At 37.0% G+C, this 25,968-nt stretch overlaps 1 protein-coding gene across 5 annotated transcripts in view; it reads left to right on the forward strand.

The window, feature by feature from the left end:
- The window catches only part of COL25A1 (collagen type XXV alpha 1 chain), a 313,397-nt gene that overhangs the window by 151,516 nt on the left and 135,913 nt on the right, over positions 1 to 25,968 (forward strand). For all 5 annotated transcript variants that reach the window (XM_027636119.1, XM_027636120.1, XM_027636123.1 and 2 more), the window contains exons 3-4: positions 5,975 to 6,019; positions 8,092 to 8,099. In XM_027636119.1, coding sequence (XP_027491920.1) covers positions 5,975 to 6,019; positions 8,092 to 8,099 — 53 coding nt within the window. The remainder of the gene's footprint in view (positions 1 to 5,974; positions 6,020 to 8,091; positions 8,100 to 25,968) is intronic.

A 25,968-nucleotide genomic window follows, 5' to 3' on the forward strand; every position in this document is an offset into this window, starting at 1 on the left:
CAGAGAAGCTGTGGATGCTGCTTCCTTTGAAGTGTTCAAGGCCAAGTTGGATGAGGCCCTGAGCAACCTGATCTACTGGGTGGCATCCCTGCTTATGGTGGGGGGTTTGGAATCAGCTGATCTTTAAGGTCCCTTCCAACCTAGGCCATTCTAGGGTTCTGTGAATATATATATATGTGTGCAGAGCTCTGACTGTTTTACAAGTGATGATAATGGGATTCTTCCTTAATAGTATCTGGTACTAGTGAAATTATGTTAGGCTAGATATCACTAGTTAGATGGTATTTAGCATGTGCAGAAATGGTACAAATAATCTGACTTAGGGAGGTTGTGTTTCTTTGCTGTGGGGATCAGACAGACTGATTTTGGCATTTCCTCAGCCAAGTTGCATAATAGCCTCTGACATGTATCCAAGCCCTGCAATGCAATGTTGTTTCGTGGTGAGCCAAAGAGATGATGTACTGTGTGAGAAACAGTGGATGCTATTTATCCAACTGATGTTCGAAATGAGATAGACAATTTTATGAGGTAGGAAATTCAGGCAGGCTGTCCCAGACAGTCAGAAGTACAAAGCAGAAGACTGACTGGAATGGTGGAATGGTTATACAGAGTGGGAGAATTGAGTCCAAGTGTTACAGGAGTTAAAAAAGCTGAGAAAAGAGGGAAGAGCAATAAAGGCTGATGAAGTAGCCTTGAGTAGATCCATGGAGCATAAGAACATGCTCAGCTTTGGGGATAGAAATCTTCCTATTCTTCCCTACTTGGGATGGATTTGATGGCAATGCAAAGGGAGAATGGATGTGCCTGTTGAATCTCACGTTGCCCAGACAGACATCCATTGGGTGAGTGCTCAGCACATCAGGATGTTTCGGTGTGTTTGCTGAAGCTGATGACCATCCTGGCCGGAGCAGGCTAGCAGGATGAGGCACTTGGTCATGCAGTATTAACTGGAGTCACATGCTGCTCTGCTCATGGCATCCATATTTCCCAGGAGGAGGTATTAGGCTCAAAGGCTGCCACTCTGCTCTGCTGCCTACCTGCAGTGCTGACCTACAGTGTTGCTTGGTGCTCCTACAGCTGTAAAGCAGAGAGGTTGCAGATTTACCACCACAGGTGTCAGTTTGCTGGGGGAACTCTCTTCTCCCTGTGATCATCAAGGGGTTGGCTCTGTTCAGCACTGTGCTGCAAGTCCTACCTGAGTTTCTTTGACAGGGAGAAATGCGAAGTGGGATAAAATGATGGTGGCTGGGTTGTATTTTGGAAGTGGAGAGGAGAGAGATGGATCCATTGACAGCTTGGAGTGATGAAGTTTGAGATGCGACCAATAGCAGTTATTTTACCAGTGTTAGAGCTGAATCAGAAAGGATAGTTTTGGAGGCTTGGTTGGTATAGTTCAGCTGACTTCCAGATATTTTAATCACATTATTTCAGCAAGGTTGGCAACCTGATGGTACTGAAGTATTTCTACTATATACAGTTGCTCAGGATTTACTCTGAGAATATAATTGGGTCAGTTCATTTTTCTGACTTGACAGGTAAAATCTTATGTTGCTGTAAACTTTATGTGAAATGGATGTCCTTTGAAATAGCCAGGAAAATATTATTCTTCTTGTGTACACATGGAATGCTTGTTACCTTAAACTGTAGCTATATGTATGTGTCAAACTATATGTGAGCAATCAGTAAAACAGGAAACAGGATTCTGAGCTCTTATTCTTAGGTTGGTGCATAGTGTGCTGTAGGAGCTCTTACTTGCAGTGACAGTGAATAGCTTTTGGAGTTTGGTATAACCCAAGATGGGTAAATCCTTTTCCTTTGACTTGATAATGCCACTGTAATTCTTTCCAAAATTAGGACAAACTTGACTTTCTAGCTAAACTTATGACCAAACAGCAGAGCATTTGATTGAGTGACTCCAGGTCTCATCCACCAAATGTGGTGGATTTTATGCATTTTTGTTCAGTCTGCTGCTTTGAAATGTAGAATTTGTTTGCTGTAAATATATCAATACAAAGAACAAGGTGAATACAGGTGAATACAGAATACAGGAGTTTTCATCCATTTTGTGTGGGGTGGGAGGATATTTTTTCTGTTTATTTGTGAGGTTTGTCAGTCTCTTATGGTAGGTAAGAAAGGCAAAACTTTTTGAGCAGTTTTTACTTAAGAAGATAAATTCACATAACTAGTTGACTTTTAGTTTCATTTGACTTTTAATTCTTTCAATTCCAGAACTCCCTTCATAGATGTGAAATAGCAGTGGTATTAATTTCTAAACACTTAAATGAAAAAAAAATCCTTTTTGAGCTTTCTCTTCATAAAACTTAGACCATAAATGGTTTTGGGAGAAACAAATAATTTCAAATATTTTGAAACTAAACAAAGTTAAAAATTAAAACCAGCTGATCTGGCTTTTTACTCCCTACCTGTAGGTAAATGTAGTCATCTTAGGAAAACAGTGTGTTGGCAAAGTTGGCTACTATAAACTAGCTTTTGCTTCTTGTTCAGAATCATTAATCTTTATGAACCCAACTTACTCCACTGAGATTTGAACTTCTATATTTCTAAGTTTTATAATTTTAATATGAAAATTATTCAAAACAAAATACTCTTAAAATACTCTGGATTAAATTCAATTCGGCATGGACATTTCTGATGCTATTAGAATAGAGATATTTTTTTTACCCCAGGCAGAAAGGTTCAGAGTAGTTGTGTCATATGTTGAGTATTTTGTGCAAGCTGTAACAATCACTGGACTTGATGTAAGCTGACATTGTCCATAGTATAACTTTATCCACTGCTCCTTTGGCTGTGATGAGTCTCTACCAAATCCTCCAATTAGTGCAAAGTTATCAAACTACAGACAGATGGAAAATTAATATTTATAGAAAAATGCCCAGGGTTTTGATAATTTGAAGCTCTTGGAGCTACAGATGATGTTAGCAGTTAAAATTTAGAGAAAGCAGCCTGTTCAGGAAAACATGAAAGCTCATGTGCTTTATGAAGTAGTAGGTCATCTAGTGATGACCATAAATGTCAGCATTAGTGTTTCTGTGAATTGAAACCATCTGTGATTAACTGTTTAAAATGAATTAGTTTGTATTGGTAAAAAGTAAATAATTAGATAAATATACAGAAACTATTTCCTCAAATGGTCACCAAAACCTTGTAGAAGTTTGCAAGATCAATCTCTCATCTCACAATGCTTATGAGTTTTGCAAATGCCACCACCTTGACAGAGACTTGGATAGTGCAGAAATCAAAACAGCTTTTAATGAGAGGGAGCAGCGATGCACATCACTTGGTGGCCCTTAAAAGCTGCTGATCTGATGGTCAGGAGTGGTAGTATGATTTGATTAATGCTCTAAGGCCAGAATAATTTTTTTTGTATTCTCAGTGATGTGGTTATTTTGGAAATACAATAATTACACCCATTTTTCCTGATGATTCACACTTAGATCTAAATCTGATAATCTTAGAATGATGGCTTAGAAGGGATCAGCACTTGGTATCTGAGAAGAGAGCTGAACTGGAGTCCCTTCTTTGCCGTCACTGTGCACAACTACTAAACTGTCAACTTAGTGCTCTATGGAAGTCTGGTTTGCTGGACAAATTCCATTCCTTCCTAAAATTCATAGCTTGAAATGACCCTCACAGTTTTCTGTCAGTGACTTGGATGCCTTTTGCTGGTCTGTATCTGAAGTTTTTTAGTTTCAAAATTCTTTTCTCAAAAGGAAACTTGATAGTAGAGCTTTTTGTGTGTGTGCATGGGCACACCTACAGCATAGTTAAATTTTAATAAAATAAAATATTACCACTCTGTTTAGCAGTATATTTTTGCTATATGCTGAATGACATGTCATTACCTGGAAAAGAACCTTTTAATTTTCTCCTGGACATCCATGTTTCTGATGAGTTCAAATTGCTGCACAACTGTGTTGTGAGCTTGGGGACAGCCCAAGAAATCTCCACAGAGGGACCACTGAAGGGCTGTGTGCATGCAGAAGGACTCTAAAAGGTTTCAGTATTAGTTGGGGGGGGGTGAGGGGGAGAAGAGGTGTGTGTAGGAACTTATGTTTGTAACATACCATTTCCTGTGTCAGAAGTTTCCATAGATATCTTTCAGAGGATGGAGTGTTTCAGGAGGAAGTTGCAAGGTTCTCCCCACACAGAAGTGACACTTTTGCTGTTTTTCATAATACCAAAATATTCTTGTCTTAAGTATGGTTTTGATTATGAATAACCTATGCCATTCTTGCTTTGTATAATAGTGTCTTAAACTTGTGTTGCATTATGCCACTACTGTAATTACTAAAACAGAAGAAAAAAGAATTCTAGTGAGACTTATAATGCTCTGATAGGAATAAACCTCTCTACCTCTCTACCTAAAGCTCTCTACCAAGAGCTGCTTTTCTTTTTTCTTCTTTTTTCTTCTTTTTTCTTTTTTTTTCCCTTTTCTTTTTCCTTTTTTCTTTTTCCTTTTTCTACTTTCTTTTGCTTTTATCCTTTTTTTATTTTTCCTTTTCTTTTTTTCTTTTATTTTTTTTTTCTTTCTACCTTCTTCCTTTCTTTTTAAATCAGTAATATTTTATTTCCCTGGAAAACAAATGCTGTTTCCCATATATATTGAAATTGTATCACTAATGTTGCTTTTCAGTATGTTAATCTTTTAAGCCAGGTTTCTGCAAATATATAATGCAAAGCTATTTAGAAGCTTTGGAACAATAGTTCAGATGATTTTTAAAGTATCAGACAGCTGCTTAACTATTTGCACAAAAACACCTGTGCATCTAATATCTATTACGAACAGGAAGATACAGCCACAGCAGAGGTACTTGTGGTCCTGCACGCGTCACTGCTTTTGGAAATTCCACCTGTGTGCTTTCCTCTCTTCAGCAGCTTTGAGGGTCCCACCTGTGGTTCTCTTTTCAGAGCAGCCGTGTTTCAGTACTCTGTGTCATCCCCGCAGCTGCTGCTTCTCCTCCAAGCTATACAAGGAGAAGTGCAAATGTGCTTTCCTTGTATTTTCAGGAACAGCACGTCAAGGTCACCAGGAAGAAGGGGGAAAATGTCTGCAGTCTGACATCTGATGTCTGCAGGTTTAGAAAATGATATTGAAGGCAGAAATGGGGGACAAAAAGGATTTTTCCTTTTCTTCAGAGTTAGCAGCAGATACTGGTTGCAGTATATAGATATTTGGGGAGAAAGACAATGAGAAATAAAGATTTCTTAGCAAAAAGCATACAGTAACTAGACCATTGTGTTATGGCTAACAAGTATAAACTGGAGGCAAAGCACATTAGACTGTGTCTGGCAACACATACAATGTTGTTGAATGTTTGGGGGATGGCAAGCCGAGTGATGCTTTCTTCATCTTTTGCATGTTTTCAGGTAGAGACCGAAAGCATTTTCCAGGGGATTTGCTGCTATAAATAATTACTAATCTTTGGACTTAATATGGGAATAATTGAATAAAACTTAATGTCCCATGATATATTTGGTTTAAGGTGATTGAAGGAGTGGTGCAGCAATTCTGAGGAATACCAAGACTTTTTTGAGAAAAGGGACAGTTTCTTCTCTGGAGTTCATGGTGGAAAGCACATGAATTGATGGGCTTCAGTGCAGCAAGTTGGACATAAAGAAATGTTCCACTTGTCAAAACAGTGAAATACTGGGGGAGGGGGGGGGGGATGCGGTTATAATTTAGATGTGGTTAGCTTTTTCCAAGAGAAAAAGGGATGAACTGGATGACCTCCAAAGTTTCTCCCAGCCTTTTTTCAGAGTGGGTGTAGTGGGTAATGTAGCTGTCAAATTTATCTCCAACTTCCTAAATCTTATTCAGGTTATCTTTTACCCCTGCTCGGCCAAAGTCTCTGAACTTTGTGTAATACATCACTCTATGCCCCTACATCCAAAAAAATTATATTCTTCATGTAATTTCAAGGAAAAAAGTTACAATCCACCATCTTCTTTTTAGGTCCTCCGGGGAAAAGAGGTAAGCGGGGAAGAAGAGGAGAGACAGGTAAGTTTTCAATTTCATAAGATCCCTTGTTATGTGATGTCTATATTTTTGTGAGGATGCATACACAGCATGTCTTCATTTTTAGTTGTATTGCATGTGTGCTCTGAAAGAGAATTCTGAAACTTCTCTGTTAAAAAATTGTGACCCTTGGCATACTTTTCTAGCCTTGGGCATTATTAATTTGTAGGCACACTTCATAATAGTCAACCTAGTACCTTTGGTAACATATTTGTAATTGTCAAACCATTTAAGTGTCTTCTCACACTTGCACATGTTAGAATAACTCCATGTAAGTCAGTAGCTGGAGCACCGTGTCAGTGTTATCTTGGGCCCCCTTGGTTTGAGGTGAACAATTTTAAAAGGAAATCAAGAAGGAAATAAACTTCCTTATGTCAAGAATGTCAGTACTCAGGGAAATAATGTGATAAGTAGACTGTATGAGAGAAATTGTTTACTAGAAATGAATAGCACTTAAGTTCTAAGAGAAATAAGAAAAAATATTTGTTGGTTTGTTACTCTGTACCATGGAGGTTGCTGTTGATAGAATCCTGCTGGTGGTGTGTAGCTTGAAATTTCATTTGACACAAAGTTGTGAAATGCTAAGGACCTCTTCCTGCTGACATCCACAGGAATTGAAACTGTTGATTACCTTGCGGGATTGAATTTTTCATCAAGGTGAATGTTCTGGAGGTGATGCAGTAGAAAATGAGCATTTCTACTCTCTCTTGACTAATCTGCCAGCTAGGAAAATCTTCCAATCAACTCTATAAATGTTCTGTAGCTTTTCTTATCTATGTACATGGTAATTTATCTGGCTGTGGTAATTTAAAAGCTTTTTCTGTATCTTCCTGAATCACAAAACTGAAGACAATCCCTGCCAAAGGTTGATAAAAATCACCTTGGTGTTTCCATTCAGTGTTGGCTTAGTATTTACTTCAGAGAGAGTCTATGATGCAGAAGGAAATTCTGTGGTTGAAGATTGAGTTACAAATGATCCTGGCAATTACTTTGTGGGATGCTCGTTTATTCATTTTACATCTCAAATAAACACATATTAAACTATTAATAAAGGAAATTGATCTCTCATTTAAAAACAGACCTGCACCTTAAAATGCTGTTTAAGAATGTTTGCCAGGATAAAGACATTACCTTAGTTGCTGGACAATAAAAATTACATTGTTAAAGCCAAAAGGCTGTCAATATTAAAAGCAATCTCAAAGTACAGCTGCTGCTGTTTTATACTCCTTTTGCACTTCACTTTATTCAGAAATTAGAGAGAGGCATAAAAGCTTAATGAAATGCCATTGATTTGGGAGCTGCAGCTGCTCAACTTAATAAGACTGAAATAGTAGGTTTGATTTGTGACCCTTTGATAATGTTTCCAAGAACTGCTATACAAAAGTCTTTGAGGTCTAAATAATTGAAAAAATGTGCAAATATCACTTCACTAAGTGTGACATTTTAATGGGGACCATTTTATATGTGTGCCTTGAGAGAGGAAGGCGATGAAAACAAAGTTCAACGCTGTCAGGTGGCCACTGAAACCTCCCCTCACAGGCAAAATTGGAAGGCTGGAAGATGCTAGTACACGTATGTCTTGACAAGATGCCCAGGTTAAATGCCAAGGGTACTTTGTGCAATTTTGCAGCCAAGCTGTGATCAAATGCCAAGTGTGTGGTTGACTGAAACTGGTGATGTGGTTACATATGCTTTATGTGGAGTCTGACAAAATGAATTGTAGTCTGTGGCTGGTATTTTTGGACTGGCATGAAATTGCATGGAAATGGATGGAGAAGCAATTTTCATAAGATTGCATGACTGTAATTGAAGAATTGGTAAGGTAAGTGCATGCATTTAAGCAGTAGTCATATTTACAAGTTTCGGAGCGCAACCAAAGCTAAAGATTACTTGAATGGGAAAATGTGCACGCTGTATTAGCAGTGCTGCTCACTCACAATCCTGAGGCCTTGTGCTTGACTTCATACATATGTATCTTTCTTTAATAGCTTCGTAAGCTTACGTGTTCTTTTTTCTCTTTTTTTTACCTTCTTTCCCTCTCCCCCACCCCACAGGACCTCCTGTAAGTACAGTGCTACATTGTTGGTTCTTCCAGAATCAGGGAGAAATCTGTTAGATCCTGTTAAGTTGTCACCGTGACATATAATGATGTGTGATAATGTATAATCAAGAGGGAATCTTGACGTTTATATGGATATGGTATCTTGGAGCTGAATAATTTAATCAGAAAGTTCCATAAGAAAAAAAGTCTCTAAAACAATTAAGCTTTATATTCAGCACTCCAGATAGCCGTTTGGATCACAAGTCCATGTAAGTATGTTATGTTTATTTTGCTTGTGACTTGATATTTTACTGCGGTATAAAAATGTGTGCGTATCCTAAGTCCAGACTGGACTACCTGCTTTTGCTGGATAGTAACTTCCTCTGCAGTTATCACAAAGTCTTGAGGTACAAGGTCCCTGTTCTTTTATAGGTATGCAGGTTGTCCAGCTCATTTCATTGTAATTGCTACTGAAGCCAGTAAGTGCTTGAGTAAAATTAATATTAAATAGTACTATTCAGTTTAGTAAGTTAGTTGAATCTTGTGCTAATCCTTCTTGTAAGAAAACAGCTTCTTTCTTCTGGAGTTTTATGGTTGTTTTGGTTTTTGCTTGGGTTTTTTAGTTTGCCTTTTGTTTGCTTTGTTGTATATTCCCAGAGTAGGTCAGAAGTCTGACTTGAAGGACAGGACTGAGCACATATATCTCAAACATTTGTATTTGTCATGCCATCCATGTGCATCATATGATGTAAGAGTGTGACCATTGAAACAGCATTTCTTTTACAGTTTGCAGACTTCCGTGGTTTTTTCTTTAGGAAATGTAGTATTTCCACAAAAATTTCAAGACCGTATTACCATATGCTACACGCATGTTTAAGAATAGCGAATTAATACATTGAATCCCTGCTGTGACCTAATGGTTTCACTGTAAACTGTATAAACTGAGCAGTGATATTACTTATCCTTGTAAGATTTTGACCATGTGCTCAGCAATTTATAGTGACAAATTCATTTAACAAGCTATCAATGAAAAACCAGGCTTAATGCATAAAGATGCTGTTTATTTGAAAAAAACACTTGTTTTCCCTAATTTCTTTTGCAGTCATCCTGTGAAACACAAACAGCAAACATAAATCATGCTACGAACTATTTGCCTGTAGCAAGGCAACATGGCTAAAGTTTACTATGTACCTCATTATGAATGTCTTTAACTTCAACTCTTCACTGTTTCAGTATAGATACATTTAAAAAAAAAAAAACCCACAAAAAAGTCTTACTTGTAGCAATATTTACACAAACCTAAAATAGCTTTCAAAACTTTATAATTTTAGAACCGTCTGACTTTAAATTCCAAGTTTTATACTCAAAACTTACAAGACTTCATCTTGCTGACTGGCAGTAAGGCATTGTTACAAGTCATTAAAAATGTAATATCTCTCCCTAATTCACTTTTACATTTATGTAGACACTGGCTAGGGGCAACTGTGGTGAACTTAGTTATTATTTTCACCAGGGAGACTGTGGTAATAGTTTTCATTTAAAATATAAAATATTGGTATATACCACATAACACTGTAGGGGGTTAGGTGTATGTTTTATTTCAAAGGCTGCTGCAGTGCTCTGTTTATTTTCTTTGTACCTGACTACTGAATATCGCATGTAATAACACTCAAAGGCTGAGGATTTCAAATTTTTTTTATGATCTTTTAGAGCAATCTCAAATTTCTTCTTTGGCACCTATGTTTTAGTGGAATCAAATACTAGCTAAGCACTAAACCCCTTTTTTGTTTTTTTAGCCACATATTGCCTTTCAGTCTACATGGATAGTTCTCTTCATAAAAAATAGAATTTCAGTGAACATCAGAAGTAGTCAGTAGCCTTTTAAGAGGGTTTATTTAAATTAAAACATAGGATTTCCATTGCCAAAGCCTCACTTCTTCACTGTGTAGTACTTATCTCATATTTATTGGTTTGAAATATCATCACATATAAAAAAATAAGCAATATGCAAATTATAATTTACTAGTAATGTACTCTGCATGTTTGTTATGTCATATGTCATGACTGTGTTGTTAATGTTTGTCCTACCATTTCATCTCATTCAACCAGGGTCTACCAGGGCGAAATGGCTATCCGGTAACTCATCATATATTTATGATAGCGATTTTTGATTACTCTAGAATTCTGTTGTTATATTTTGGTTTTTCTTTATTACTGTCAAAAGGACCTTTTTTTTTTTTGTATGTGTGTCTCAGATGCCTAGAAAATGTAGGACTTTGCTTTAAAAACAAGCAAAATAAAAAAACTTTGACAAATTTTTGAAAGCAACCAGACTATTTAGAATGCAAAACGAAGTGCGCTGATTGTTTGACATTGTGCATATTTTGTGTTGAGTTTCTGTATTCTTGCATACAAAATAAATTTTTTACTGTAGCTTAAAAAGATACTACATCTCGGTTTTCCATATTAGAAATCTGTACAGTTGCCATATAGAACCTCTGAATCTTTTAATTCTGTCCTGTTTCTCCTGACTGCTTTCTTCAATGCATTTTGAGCAGAGTAAAATGATATGACAGAGATCCTAGCAGTTTGACTGCTTTGCCTGTACAGAGTAATTTTCTGATAATGGATGCAATTCATTTTTCTGTCAGTTTCATTCATATCTTTAGGATTTATTGCCTGAAAAAATATATGAAATAATGCATCTTTCTAACATCTGTTAACAATATATTTCTTTCAAGTAGTCAGGTAAGCTGTCTGCAGTGTCCCGTTCAAGGAAAGACGTATATGCCTGCTGTCACATGGGTATTAGAAGCCTAGTGACTAAATGTTTTAGTGGATACATTTCAGGAATAATATATGTACACAACATTGTGACTGTAGAATGTCCAATCTAAACTTACCCTCTTTTAGTTTAAAATCGTTGCCCCTTGTCCTGTCACTACAGACTGTGTTAAAGTCTCCCTGAAGCCTTCTCTTCTCCAGGCTGAACAACCCCAGACAGACTCTCTCAGTCTGCCTGCATAGGAGAGCTGCTCCATCCCTCTGATCATCTTGGTGGTCCTCCTCTGGACCTTCTCCAACAGGTCCATGCGTTTGTTACGTTGGAGGCCCCAGAGCTGTATGCGGTACTTCAGATGGGGTCTCATGAGACTGAAGCAGAGAGAAATGTGTACTGGCCACACTTCTTTTTGAACAGCCTATTTTAGTGCCTTTATCTGGACATCTACTGTAGTTACAGAGTAGTGTTACCAATGGATCATCATCCAGTGTCTGTATTCACTATTACAAGTAGTTGATAGACAGCTGGTGAGGAATCGATCATCAATATCAAGAAACCTGCTTGGATATTCTCTAACCGATTATCAGGTTTCCAAGTACACATTCCAGTTTCTCTTAGAGCACCTAATCTGTGTAGGTGAGTGCATAAGTTTGTTTTCTTGAAGAGTTTTGTTGAGGTATCTGAAAGGAATAAAGATTCTTCAGAGCCATGTTATTGAAATTGCTGGGTCTAACAGTGGTATTGTTATGGGCAGCCTTTCATCTGAATGCGTTTCTCTGCACGTGTGCAGTCATCCGTGTGCACACAGACAGATGTGAGCCTTCAGCACTTGACTGAGTGCTGCTTCTTTCTGTTTGAAAATGACTGGGAATAAAATTTGGCTTTGCTTCTTGGAAGTTGTCACATGGCTGGATGTTTTGATCTTTTCAGTTATGGTCATATCCTCCTGCTTTGAATGGGAAATATGTAACTGCAAGTGCAATGCACTTTAAAAGTACTTATACAGCCCTGTGGAGCTCTATGAAAAGGCTATTAGTGTTTAAAGTTATTTCTCCAGAGTCCTCCTTAACTCCTGTAGAAACCTTACTGCTTTAATCTTTATTGGATTTTATAGGATATTCTGTGAGGATAGTGAAGTATGTCTACCACATATAACCTAAACAACTCTCTGCTTGATAGGCCAAAACCAAGTGTGATGTCACAAGAGGGAGCGGCTGTTTTCCCCAAGACTTAACTTTTCATTGCCTGTGTTCATTCTAATTTTAAAGTTACCTCAAGAAGTAATAAAAATAACAGTACATGGAATTACAGTGAGAAATCTAAGTTCCCAGGAAGATATGGTATCAAAAATCAAGAAAATAAACTGGACTTACTGCTAATGAGTACCACAGTTATAAAGAGGCTTATAAGACCATGATTAACTGGTTATTATTTAAGGCACCATGAACACCAGAAAAAGTGTACAGTGGTATTACAACTCCTTTTTTTCCTCATTAAAAGCTCTGTATAACAGACAGTGACTAAATTGAGAGTTGTAATGCTTTTGAGTTTAAAATTGAAATAGGCTATCACATCTTCTCAAATAAAAGAGAGAAAAGAGTGTACAAACATTAGAGAATGAGATGATAGGCATTTGTTGCAGGGATTTTGTATAAGTGTCACTTCAGAAATAATGCTAGAACTTGGAAAAAAATACCACCCCCCAAATAAAAAAACCACACCAAGCCTCCCCCCTTCAAAGACCCCAACCAGTAAAAATACCCCACAGCTTGTGAATGCAGTGAAGAGGCCTAATACACAAGCCATTTAGTGCTCTGCAAAGGAAAAGGAATCTTACGAGCTGGTTGAATGGGTAGGACTTATGTACTGTTTTCCATTAAAAAATTGAAGCAAAGAGAAAATTTTTTCTACAACTTTTCCCAAGCTAGAGTGCAGATCAAGCTCAAAATCCAAATAAATAATCCTGGAAGTTGTCACATGTGTGGTGGTAAAGCTACAATGTCTTCAGAATTAAGTCAGAATTAAGTCAGAATATGAAAATACCTGAAGCATTGCTTCAGAAAAGAGAAGACTGGAGAAATTTCCTCTACATCTCTCCAGTCTGCAGAGTACCTGATGCATTTACAAGACTTTTAGGAGCTGTTGGAGGGTCATGGATGCTTCGTGTACCTTGTATTAAATCCTATTTCTCTTAACATCCTTGTTTCATCTTCAAGAAATGTAGACAGATTCCTCTCTAGCAGAAAAGGATGTGTCTAAATTGGAGATTGTTATTCTGTAACTGTAAAATATCATCACTTGTTAAAACTGTCAATTATTTTAAAATTTTCTTAACTCATAAAAGACTTACTTGTCTCAAGAAAACAAAGTGACAAATCTTAGGACTACAGATAGAGAATTTCAGTTATTCTTTAGCCTGATGTGATTCCTTCTAGATTAGAAAGTGTCTTTATCATCATACTTACGATTTTTATATTCATAAAAACTTTTCCCAATACACTGTAAGAAAAGCTGCTATCCTGATATGTAAAGAATTTCAGGTTACTATTAGAAGGCTCTGACTTTGCCCCACCTCCCTTTCTGTTCCTGTATTACAAAAGGCAAAGAGTATTCCAGGTAGAACAGTGAAGGGCTGTGAGGCATTTGAGTTGGAAGAAATAGGCCTGGTGGGGAAGAACATGAAAACCGCTGTTGTAAGAAATTAGGAAAAGGCATTTTATTACTCTACTGTGTTGCTTTGTCTTTCACAGTGCTATTTTGTTTTCTTCTGTGTCTCCATTTAGAGACTGGAGTTGTATAGGCAAATGTGTAGTAAGTGGCAATATCTGTTGATATATGTAAAATTAATCCCATCCAAATACAAGTTTTTCAACCTCAGATACTATGGCAGCTCAGTTGCTGTAAAACAAATAGAACTGGAATAATCAAAAGAGAAGAAATGAGCAAAGATTATGAGTTTTTCGTCTGTGATTAATCACAGCCTATGGCAATATTAAGCATTTTGCAGCAGCTGTGGTATTTCTAGTGGCTGGTCAGATCTCCTCTTTTTCACAGTTGTACCAAAATATAATTGTCTGAGCTCGAGGAGCAGCTGTCTCAATTCTTGACCTTACCCTAAGGATTTGGCTTTGTGATCCTATAGAAATTTTGTGCTCTATAGCATTTCTTTTTTTTCAATAGGTGTCTTTGCAAACCACCTTTTATTTTTGGAGTTTTCCCAAAGGAACTCTTAAATGTATACCAGCAAAATTTTTGCAATAAATTTCAGATTTGGTAGTGAAACATTGATAACTATTTGAGGTTCTAATTTTTTTTTCCTTTTAAATGCACAGAAAATTCAGAACATCTGAAATCTCGAAAGCTTCTTTGTACTTTGATTTTTAGTATGTGTTTTCTCAGGTCTTTATACTTTGTCCTTACGTTTAGTCCTGATAGAGGTAATTGGCTTGGGAGACATGAGGTTTTGAGTCAATCCCTTTGCCTCAAACTCCTTGCTTATTCTCAGGGAGTGGAAAGAATCCTCTGCTTTCTTCAGAGATATGGTTAGTCAGGTCAGCTGTCCATCTTAAAAGATTCTTGGGTTTACAGATTTATTTGTTTGAAACCATGTACTCCTTGTCCATTGTTCCAGAAAGTTTCCAGCTGGTGCCAGTGCTTTAAATTCATCTGAAAATGAGTGACTCTTCAGGATGAATATTAATTGAGTCCTTGAACCTTTTTTCTTATTTCACATAATCTCTTTCCAGTAATACATTCATTGCAGCATATCAGAACTCCAGATAGTATTGCCATAGTTTACCAAAATTCTGCATACAAGCTGTTTGAGTCTTCCAAGAAGTTACTTAAGCTAACATGGAGTGTAATACTAATCTGTAACAGCCAGCACCTAGACTTCTTTGTACGGTGTACACAGGTGCTACAGTCTTACCACAGAAGCTTGTGATGAGAGTTGGACTTTGCTGGTGTAGTTAGGCCAACAACTGCCAGAGTAAGAGCTAGGGAGATAAGGTACTCAGTTCTACTCTCACACATGAAGGTAAGCCAGTTTTCTACAGCTGTAGGCAAAGGATGTTTTCAATCTTTTTCAGGATTGCATTTGTGTTGTGGTTTAACCCCAGCCAGCAACCAAGTACAATGTAGTCACTTGCTTTCTCCCCCACCAGAGAGATTGGGGAGAGAATTGGAAGGGTAAAAGTGAGAAAACTGTGAGTTAAGACAGTTTAATGAGTAAAGCAGAATTGTTTCTCTGCTTCTCCTGGGCAGGCAGATGTTCAGTCATCTCCAGGAAAACAGAGCTCCATCATGCATAATGGTTAGTTGGGAACACAAACACTGTCACTCCGAACATACCCAACCTTCTTTCTCCCCCCAGTTTTATATGCTGAACATGATGCTGTATGATATGGAATATCCATTGGGTCAGTTGGGATCAGCTGTCCTGGCTGTGTCTCCTCACAACTTCACATGTACCCCCAGACCCCTTGCCAATGTGGCAGTACAAAAAGCAGAAAAACCTTGTCTCTGTCTAAGCCCTGCTCAGCAATAACAAAAACATCTCTATATTATCAGCCTGTGTTCAGCACAAGTCCAAAACACAGCCCCATACCAGCCACTGTGAAGAAAATTAACTGTGCCCCAGCCAAAACCAGCACAATCTGTTAAGTCCGATACTCAGTGGTAGTTGCAGCTACTGGAATTGATTGTTCTAACTGGTGGATACCAGTCTGATTTTTTTCAAGCTGTACCTGTGTTATATGATATGATCCTTGAACAAAGGCCCACCAGAGGTTGGTCACATGCCTGAGTATGAATTTTACCATGATATCAAACCACGGATATGGTCCTCACTGCAGTTTTTAACTGCTGTATCAAAAATTGCATTCTGGCAGTTAATATTCCGATATATAAGAGGAGGTGGCGTCCACTCTGGGAAAAAAAGTGAGTTGCACTTTTCCTGCTTGCAGTTGTTGCCATTCTGTAGTGTTGGTTAATAAGCTTATAATTGCAAGTTTTGTCAGTTTATTCCTGTAAAACTTCAGTGACACCTCAGAAATTTTCCCAACAGTCATGAGACAGTGTATCAGAGTTTCTCAATAGTACAATAGCAGTATGCTCAACAATATTCAGTGCTGTTCCCAAATAGTTGCTTCAGTTTAAACAGGTGCAATGTATATTTGCTGCCAACCAGGTTAACTGTGTAGTATTTCTGTACCATGAGAACCAGAGGAAGGCTGTAAAAATGTAATTTTTAGAAAAATACTGTAGCTGAGGACATACTGATAATATTCAGCAAGTAATCTTCTGTTTTTTCTTACAAATTGTGGAAAAATCTCTAAATTTGCATGGCTGAGTATTAACTGTGACCTTTGGAACCATGTCAGTTACATTCATACAGTAATGGCTTTTTATAACATTTGGATCTATAAATAATATGTAATTCAATTAATCAGTTTGATTTCTCTGTGTGCCAGTTTTTTCACAATGATTATGAATTTTCAATGATTATGAAGATAATCATAAAAGTTGACTTGGAACAGACAATTTTGAGACCTCTTAGGATTACAGTTGCTATTAATTTTGTGTCACAGATAAGAAGCTACACACAGAACGCATTTATTAGTTTATTATAAGCCAGTTGCCATTTTGAATGAACCATGGGCTGAATCCTTTCATTTATTACATTTGTGTAATGCTGAATGCATAAAGAAGAGAAGGCAGTGTTTATTTCTGCACTTCCCTGGAGGAAACTCAGAGTACCCCAAGCTATTCCATATCTGCGACTATGACAGTGAAGGAACAACTGCCTCATCTGCAAAAGCCAGCACTAGAAAAAGATATTTCTACCCTTTACCTCACTTAAAATTATAAAAAGAAATTTCTGTAGATAAGCTGAAGTAGAAAGTTTACATGGTGACTTAAGAAAATTACTTGTACCTTCCTACATAGTGTGTCCCAGCTTAAACTCATTAAACTTTCTATTTTAGTCCATCTTATACATAGCACTACGAATAAGGATGTAGCAAACTAATAGAATAATAAAACAACATGGTAATAGATAACTTCAGTGTGTTAGTAATGCAGACAATTGTTTCCATATGGTAGATCTACCAAGACCCTCTTTAAACCAGCAATTTCCGTCTCGAATGCATGGCCTCCAGTATTGTGAAATCCACATCTCTGCATGGGACTTTCTAGATGTCAGTGTGTGATTAAAAACTGAGCACAAAATGCTAGGATACCGAGGGCTAGTGTGAGTCAGTACAGTTTTGATTCACAGCTGACATTAATTCAAAATGACACAACCCCATACATCTATCAGATAAATAAAGAATTATAGCTGATGGTAGATAGATAGGATAGATGTAATTTAAGAATTAAATGTATTTTTTAGTACTTTTCTCTGCAGATTTAGTAATTGCCGCCTTCTCTTTCGTAATAAAGCTTGTGTAGGTAGAGAAAGGAATTAAGGTGGTTTGTCATTTCGTTGACAGCATGCGTACATTTCTGGTCTCTCTAGGCTACACCACTGAGTTCAACTCGGCAGCTTAGCAGGTGCCATGGAGAAGGCTGTAGTTAAGATCTTAACATTTATACTTTGACAGACTTAATTAATGCTTGAACTGTACCTAAAATCATTCATTCTTGCTTTTTGTCAGGCATGCCACTTGAAATTTCCCAGTTATTTCCTCCCAATGCACGATGTAGCTCTCCAGTGTAACAGAACAAGCTTTATTTATGAGATGAACTACCTTGCAGCAAAATTTTGTGTTCCAACAGAATTTGAATTCTAGTCCTCATTTCTCAATTTGTGTTTAACAGTTGCATGTGAATGTAGAGTAATTAACCAGTGATCCCTCTTAACGATTTGCCTGAACCATCAGCTTCTCACAAGAAGCTTTGAAATTCAAAGACTAAGGTTAAATTCAAAGGTTAAATCAATTACAATAGAAAACTATTTAATTACTTGATGGTTGGGACTGCGTGATCTTAGAGTTCTTTTCCAACCTAAATGATGCTATGATTCTGTTTATAGCTGTCATAAATGGGAAGGGAAGTACTAAACTATCTTATAAGAATTTTTAAGTCATCAGTTCTTTCACCTGGAAGGAGGGTTGCAAACGTGATCCTATGATTTTTTTTCATGCTGGGTCATTTGGACTTAGGATATACTGAATGATACGTAAAACTGTACTACCTATACAGCTCCCAGATGAATATCCCTATGTGGGAGTTTTAAGTGCATTGTTAATCTTAGCTCAGGTCAAGGGATGTAAAATTTCATTGGAGAAACTTGTTCCTAAATTGCTAGGCTAGGTGGTTGGATTTTGTGATTTCCGGAAAGTGTAGGGTGGAAGTGTTTTCTTGGAGATGTTTGCACCCCTGCTTCCCCCTTCAGTCAATGTTCAGATCCCATTTAGGAGAGAAGTGATATGAGAAGGGGAATATCTGGAGCTGGCAGTCACCTGAACTGGCTCTTCTCGATGAAGTTGAATGAGGAACTATTTTCCTACTGGGAATCAAATCATTCTTTCATACACCTGTACTGGACCCCACACTGGTTAGCGTTATCCAGTAATTACACCATGATAGTTTGGCTAGTGTTTGTCAAGTTTAATAGGTTCTTAGCTCTGTAGTTTTTTAATTTCTTTTTTAGTGCCAGCAGTTAGCAAGTAGAACAAAGCCTTAAAGTACTTTTTCCTCCATTCAGGGGGATCTTTGAGATGGCCACATTTAATGTGCACCTCTTGCACCACAGGGAAAAATCTAAGGTGTTGTTTGGGCTACTGTTATTTTCATTTTCTCAGCTATATCTGTGCATATAGAAATCAAGATTAGTTAAAGATGTTTCTGAAAGCAAACATACTTGTCTGGAAGGAAAGATTTATACAAGCAGTGTGGAATGTCAGTTGGAAGTTTTTTTCCATGACTGTGTAGGATACAGATCATAAATCACCAACAAAATGGTTTTAGGTTATTTTGGTGGTGGTAGTGATGGTTCCCAACCCCTCCAAGGCTTAACATAAAGCAGTTAATATTTATTATTTTTGCTAATATTGACATACTGAGATCTGCACAGTACTGATAATCTAACAGGACAATTGAGTTAAAAATTCTTTTTGGATTATTTTGTACATGTTCATGGTAACATTCCCAGTGTAAATTAGAGGAATTTAACCCTTTGCTGCTTTGACTCACGGAAGGAGCATGGTGAAAAACCATCATATGCATGAGCACTTATCAGTTGAAAAGAATATTAAGTTTTTGATATAGTAATCGGTCTCTTTCTGCAACATGATATTCTAACCAAAATAAACTGCTGTTGGAAGGCTGGAATTCGTAGCAAATGAAAAAACCCAGGAAATATTTGGAAATTTCTAAAAGTCATGCTATTCTTTCTGTAACAGTTCCTTGTTTTATCAGGTCAATTGCCAGTAAGATAAGCAAAGCTAAGGGTAGATTCTTCTACTTTTATTCGTGATAAACAGTACTTATTCAGAGAAGTAATCCTCTGAATAAGTTTTGCCTACTATGAGAGGGCAAAGTGAAATTGGGACAGAGATAAAAATAGGAGACAAATTGTGGCTGCTAAGGATGTCCTTTATTTCTCAGTACACAGATTTTTGTGCCATAAAAGTTGTATCACTCTACTAGACTTAAACTTGCATTAAATTTCGTATTTTATTTCAGTAGTATTAGACATGTACACTGAGGTTTTGGACTCCAGCAATTGGAATGATCTTAGTTTGCCACTTGCAGTTAGTTTCAGAGGATGATATTAATAATGGTATGATTTCCCATAAATGAGAGCGAATGGTGGAAGAAAGTGCTCCAAAAGAACCAAGTGAGGCCTGTGGTTTTCATTCAGGTACTCTGATGGATTAGCCAGTCTCCAAAGAAAAAATGACCTCAACATTTCTACTTCCAGCTGTGTGGATCAATTATCCTGATTTTTTTTAATCCACTCTGAATACGATAGGAGATCTCTCGTTTTAGGTCTCTGCTCTTAGGGTATGTTAAGTGTAATCTGTTATTGCCATCACGTACAAATTGTTTCTCCCTAGATGGGAATGCAAAGCAACACTTTTTTTTCATGCTGTCACCAGCTTCTGCAAAAATCCTTTTATAATCCTGAAAACCAGTTATGTCAGAACATAGTAATGAAAACATTTTATTTGGAGGTATTCATGTGTGGATCCACAAAACTTTAAAGAAGAATAATCTAGAGAGTTTGCAGTTAAATGAACTAGTGAGATTGGTAAATGCTTGAATATTTTAAAAGCTGTTTCACTGAACTATATTCTGTCTATGGATTCACCTGTTCAGCTCTGGTGAACTTCAATATAGCTTGCATAATTTGATTGAAGTTAGGAAACAGGTGAGAGGAGTGTTTGATTTACTGCAGTATGACTCAGAAAGGCACAGGTATGACATACTTGGATTTGGAACTTTTCTTTGCTGGGATGGTAACCCATATTGTATTGTAGGTTGGTCTGATTTCAGTAACTTTCGTTTTCTTGGTTAAATGTTTTGTTGGTGGAGTTTACATCTTTCTGTTTGTACAGCAGTTTGTACAAGGAGAGGTTTCTCTTTGACTGTGCAAGGGGGCACTGGCTGTGGTTGGAGTTTAAAGAGAATTTAGAATCAAAGTAGAAAAATTTCTCAATTTGTTTCCAGATAGGGAAGCTTCAAAAAGCAGATGTATAAATGTGGAGAAACTTAGTATCTTTTTCTAAATAGCTTGCTGGGGGAAACAGGCACCAGCTCAATAGGAAGGTTTTGTAGGGATATCCCTACAAAACATTTTGTAGAACATTTTGTTTTCCAATGTAAAAAGCCCTCCAAACAAAAAAACAAATCAAAATGAAAAACAAAACAAACAAAACCCTAAAAACCCCAACCAACAACAACAAAAAAACCCCAAAAAACTTCCACAAAACCCCCAAAACCAAACAAAAAACCCCAACCAAAAAAAAACCCCAGGAAAAAAACCCAAACAAAATTACAAAAAATAAACCAAACCCCCACTCCACAAAAAGAAATTCTGCTTCTTTTCACATAAATTTCAAGAAGCATTAATGGAATTTGCCATAAAAGAAAAAGAATTGACAGGAGAAGTTGTTTAGAAGTTGGGCCTATATATATCCTTTCACCTACAAAAAAAACCCTCAGCAATTGTAGTTTGAAGCAGCATTACTGCTGGGGCTCTGAATTAAAATGACAAGACTCTTACAGCATCCTCTCAGTAGCCTCTGTTGAGCCAGTTACAAGCAAACCAAAATTGCCTTTAGACACGCTATTAGGTGATGAACATATGGCTCCAGGCTTTCCCCTTCATGGCTAATTTCTTGTATTCTTGCCTGAGTTTCTTTTCTTTCTGCCCTATCTTTTCCTCTATTTCCTTATCCAGCAATATGGTTTTTAAGTCCCTCAAATCTTTTGGCAGCAAATATGGTGTTGCATGTACACTCTTTCAAGCATCTGCTGACTTCCGATAACACTTATTTCATTATTAATGTCAGACTCAGCACTTTTCACCTCTTCAACCCTTTTGATATTTGCTGTTGAGTGAAATATTGAAAAGAAGAAAGTTCTTAACTTTTCCCAATAGTTCTTATAAAAAGTCTGGCCCCAATAGAAAGTTTATCCTGTTTGGAACATTATCTCTTATCCAGACACTATTCATTGTCATCTTCCAGGCATGAGTTACACCTGGTCTTAAAATAAAAAACACCAAGCTTCTCCTCTCACTCCTCTTCCTCATCCTCCAGACTCTTATGAATGGGTCAGCCTGACATTTTCAACCTTGTCATGAACCTCCAAATGCATGCTTAGGGTTTTAATTGTAATGTCCAGTGTTTTGTGTGAATGGCCATTAGAAACTGAGGTCTTAGATCAATGGGACAGGATATTAAGATGGTAAATGAAGTAACGTGCACATCCCCAGTTAATTTATGTAATAAAAGCACAGACTTGCAAGTAAAGATGTCTGAGCACTTCACGTGCTTATTGATTTTGGTTTTGAAGTCACAGTAATAGAAGTTCCTTCTGGAAACTGATCATGATTTATGTGAAATTTTTTTTATCAAGAACTAGAAATAATATTTTCTTAAAATTCGTTTCATTGTTACATTCCTCTTTTCTTGTTCGTTGGGGAAATAGAACAGGTGGTGCATCATTAAAAATTATATAGGGAAACATTTCAGGAATTAAAAATAAAAAAGGTTGTATTGCACCCCTGAATTCTACTTTATTTCCATGAATAAAATGATCTTTGCAAGTGTGCCTCCTGTAGTTTTTTCCATGGTGCTTCATGCTTTTTGAGAATTACTGGTTCCAAATAATTTTGGAGGGGGGCATAGTTGTATGCAGCACCAACTTTTAACAAGTGATTTAGGTTGTAATGTATTTAGGAAACAGTAGTGTCTTTATATTAGCTGCGTGTATATTTGTGCCCTTTGAATCTGGTAGTACAGGACAGAAGTATCTGAATGGACTTGCATGAAAAGAATTCTATATTCCAGTATTTGACCACATAAGGCAACACCCACCTGAAAGCACTTGCTTTGGAGTTTAAGTTTTAATGTAGTATATCTGCACAAGTTTTTTTTCTTACCCTGGAATTCTTCAAACAAAGCTTTCTTCAACCACATGATAATTGAAAGAGATTGGGGTTCTATCTATGTGTTTATTTATAAACACTTCAATACCTTGCCTCTTAGTTTTTTCCTCTTTTAAAGCCTTTATTGTAGCCATTCTCTTCTCCTCTTTTATGGAGATGTATCCACTCTGGTTGATCTTCTTTGTTGTAAGTCAAAAGAGAATTATTCCTATGGCAGCTGTATTTTTTTCTTAATTCCCTGTGAGACCTATTCGAAATATGTGCCTTTACAGCCAGATAAAAGGAGCATGATGGTAGGATTCTTCTATCCTCATGGAGCAAAAATTGTTTTATGTTCCTGCTCCTGAATTTGTTAATCTTCTAAAGCTGATTTTTCCACTGGAGGAAGGTGAAAATATTGGTCTCTGAAGGTGAGTTCTGTATAGTACTGTGTTATTTACCAAAAGACTATATTTTTATTTTTCCTTAATGGACCTCATTCCCCCTGAAAAAAAAGATTTGTAGAAGCAAAAAAAAAAAAAAAGCTGAGTGAAAGAAGTGAGATGGATATTTTTTTCATATTCTGTAAAACCATGAAAACATAGGTAATAAGAAAGATTGTTCTTTAACAGCGGTTCAGTGAGCAAATGGATTCACTTCCATGATGGTGTGAGGAGACAGATTCTTCAGCATTATTCCAGGAGAATAAAAACCTAATTCATCAAAGTCATCATGCCACAGCTGTTACAACAATCTATCTCTTACTGAATGCTAGCCAGCTAATTTTTGAGAAGTGACATTTTTCACAGTTTATTGTTTTCTCATCAACATGGCACCAACCACATCAAATATAGTCACACAGTGATGTTGGCGTTGATGAATTAGCCATGTGCTTTCTATTTACGAATACAGGAGTCTCAATTTCTTTGGGTAAAAAGAGAAGTTTTAGGTAGACTGTAGAAGTTTTCTCTCTGGTCTTTGTGTATGTTTTCTGTGTTCAAGTACTTGTTGAGCTATACTGGTATTCAGTGGCATAATTAAGTATTTTTATGGAAATGCAACTCTTCACAAGACTGGTTTTATGGATTATAGATGGGTAAAGCATTTTGGCTCCCTTATTTACTATAACTTGAACTATGTTACTCTTTCTCTTTCTGAGGGCAACAATACTTTCCCTTTGCAGTAATTTGTCATACAGATCTAACTGTACAAATGTAGCAGATGCTGGTGAAATCTGTAGGCTTCAAGAAGGAAAACTGTCTGGAATTAATCTTGCTAACCTGATGTATGAAGACAACAGAGGTATACCACGATTTGGGGTTCACAGTCATAACTGGCCCTTTTTTCATATACATTTGTGATGGGTACAGTATTGGCCATGATAAATAGAAGGATGTCCACTCACAGTCTTTGAGAAGAGTTCTTTCCAACTTAGATCTGCCTAGCTCTTTCTCATGGTTTTTTACATATATATTTCAATAAGAGCCATCATAGTGCTCAGATACTCAAAAATGCATCTGCACCACAAAAAAAGTGCCTTTTAGATCTCCTGCATAAATTGTAAAATGTATCTTGGCAATTATTTTTCAGCTGTGAAATATGCTTTTGTAAGCTGTGACTATAATTTTTCTTGCATAGAACTCTTTGTACTCCCTTATTGTTACCATATGCAGAGCTTTTTTTGTAGTTCAGCCACTCCCTGAATAGCCAAACTCTGAACAAATTTTTCTTCCTTGAATTGCTTTTAGACATAACCAGTCCATCTTATAATTGCAAAGGAACTATTGGAGTATTCAGACTGCAAAAAGGGCTCCAAGCTAAGAGTCTTGTAATGTAGAGTGATGTTGCTCCAAGGAAAATTTGAAGGCTGTACCTGGCACTTCTGGTTTATTTTGAAATATTTAAAACTGTTCCTTATTTTCCATCCTGTTCCATTTTTGATAATTTCCATCATCTAATTTAGGTTAGTATAGACACTAGAACCACTTCATGAAATGCATAGCTTCAGGTCAGCTTTTGTTTTTTGTAATTGAAAGGAACTAAAAAGTACGAAAAAACACAAACATTTTCTTTTCTGTGACAAGAACAGCAAAATAATATGTTAGAGTCCTGCCAGTTGTGCTCAGCAGATAACTATTACATTGACTTATTGCTTTACATGTACATGCTGCATATTTCTCTGTACAGAAGGGACTACACTAGACAGATGGATTAAAATATAAATTGGAACAACTGATTATGCTCATGAACTGAAGTCTCAATACTGAGAACCTACTTTACGCATGGTGTAACTTTTCTGGCTGATGGAAGTTTTGTCTGGAGCCTTGATCCTGTTGGTCCCATTCATCGCTCTCCAGGTTTTATCAGGATCTTACTTCTAAGACTTCTGTGCTTCCCAGGTATGCTTTGAGATCTTTGTTAGTTTGATGAAGGTCGTTTTGTAGGAGTTTTTTTATGAGAGAGTTAATACATGGCTTGCAAACAAGTGAGAGATTGCTGGGATTAAAGAATGATGGTATTAAGGTATTAAGAAAGCTCCTGCCTGCCTGCCTGCCTCCCTCCCTCCCCTCTTTATCTCTCTTTCTTTCTTTAATAGCTTTCCCATCAAAATAAAATCAGTGAAGTCTATTGGTGCAGGGTAGTAGTTCAGATCTTGAATGATTAATTTTTTATCAGTGTTTTGAATGAGTCTAAGTGAAGCAAGATGTTGTTTCTGAAGGTTGAATGTGCTCAAGTCTTCAGCAGTTATGATGAGATCTGTAAGTTTCTGGTCAAGAAGATCAAGCAGCCTAACTACCCCATGAATGTTGTTTTTAAAGAAACTCGCTTCATTTAAACCTCTAAATCCCTACCTTAGAACACAGTTATTCTTACTGTACAATCTCCAGGTGATGATCCATCTAGCTGAGGTTTATGTCTCACACAGTAGCTAATGTGAACTGCTTGAAGGAAGAATTCAGTGAAACCCTGAAATTGACTTTTTCGAAAGAGCCTTGTAGTGCTTCATTTGTCATTGTCAGTAATTTTGCTTTTTGCAGTAAGCCGGTTTTAGAGAGGCTCAGCTCATCTTTCTTGTACTCTTGTAGTTCACTCTTTTTGCAGTAAATTTTTCTCCTGCCCAAATGGTCTGCATTATTTGGTTTTGCATGGGGTTTTTTTCAGTAATATCCTGATTGCTGACCAGAGAGACTTGTTGCAGGTTGATTTAGTGCACTTTTCTTCTCCCAGACTTGGAGCAAGTGACTTCTGTACCTGGACTGTTGGCTCTTGTTGCTCCTAACAGCAATCATTTCCAGTCATTGCAAAAGAACCAATAATACTTCATCAGTAGAGAAATTTAGCTTGCTGATGATCTTATTGATCACATAAGCTCTAAGCTAAAACTTCATTAAAAAGAAATCTCATCAGACTTGCTGGGAGCACTATATTAAATCTAATACATTGAACCTTGACAAACCTGCAGTTAAACAAAGGAGAGAAAGAAATAAAGATCCATGGTTTTAATGGTA

The sequence above is a fragment of the Corapipo altera genome, unplaced genomic scaffold (genome assembly GCF_003945725.1).
Source record: "Corapipo altera isolate COAL_440 unplaced genomic scaffold, ASM394572v1 22b, whole genome shotgun sequence".
In the NCBI taxonomy this organism is placed as follows: Eukaryota; Metazoa; Chordata; class Aves; order Passeriformes; family Pipridae; genus Corapipo; species Corapipo altera.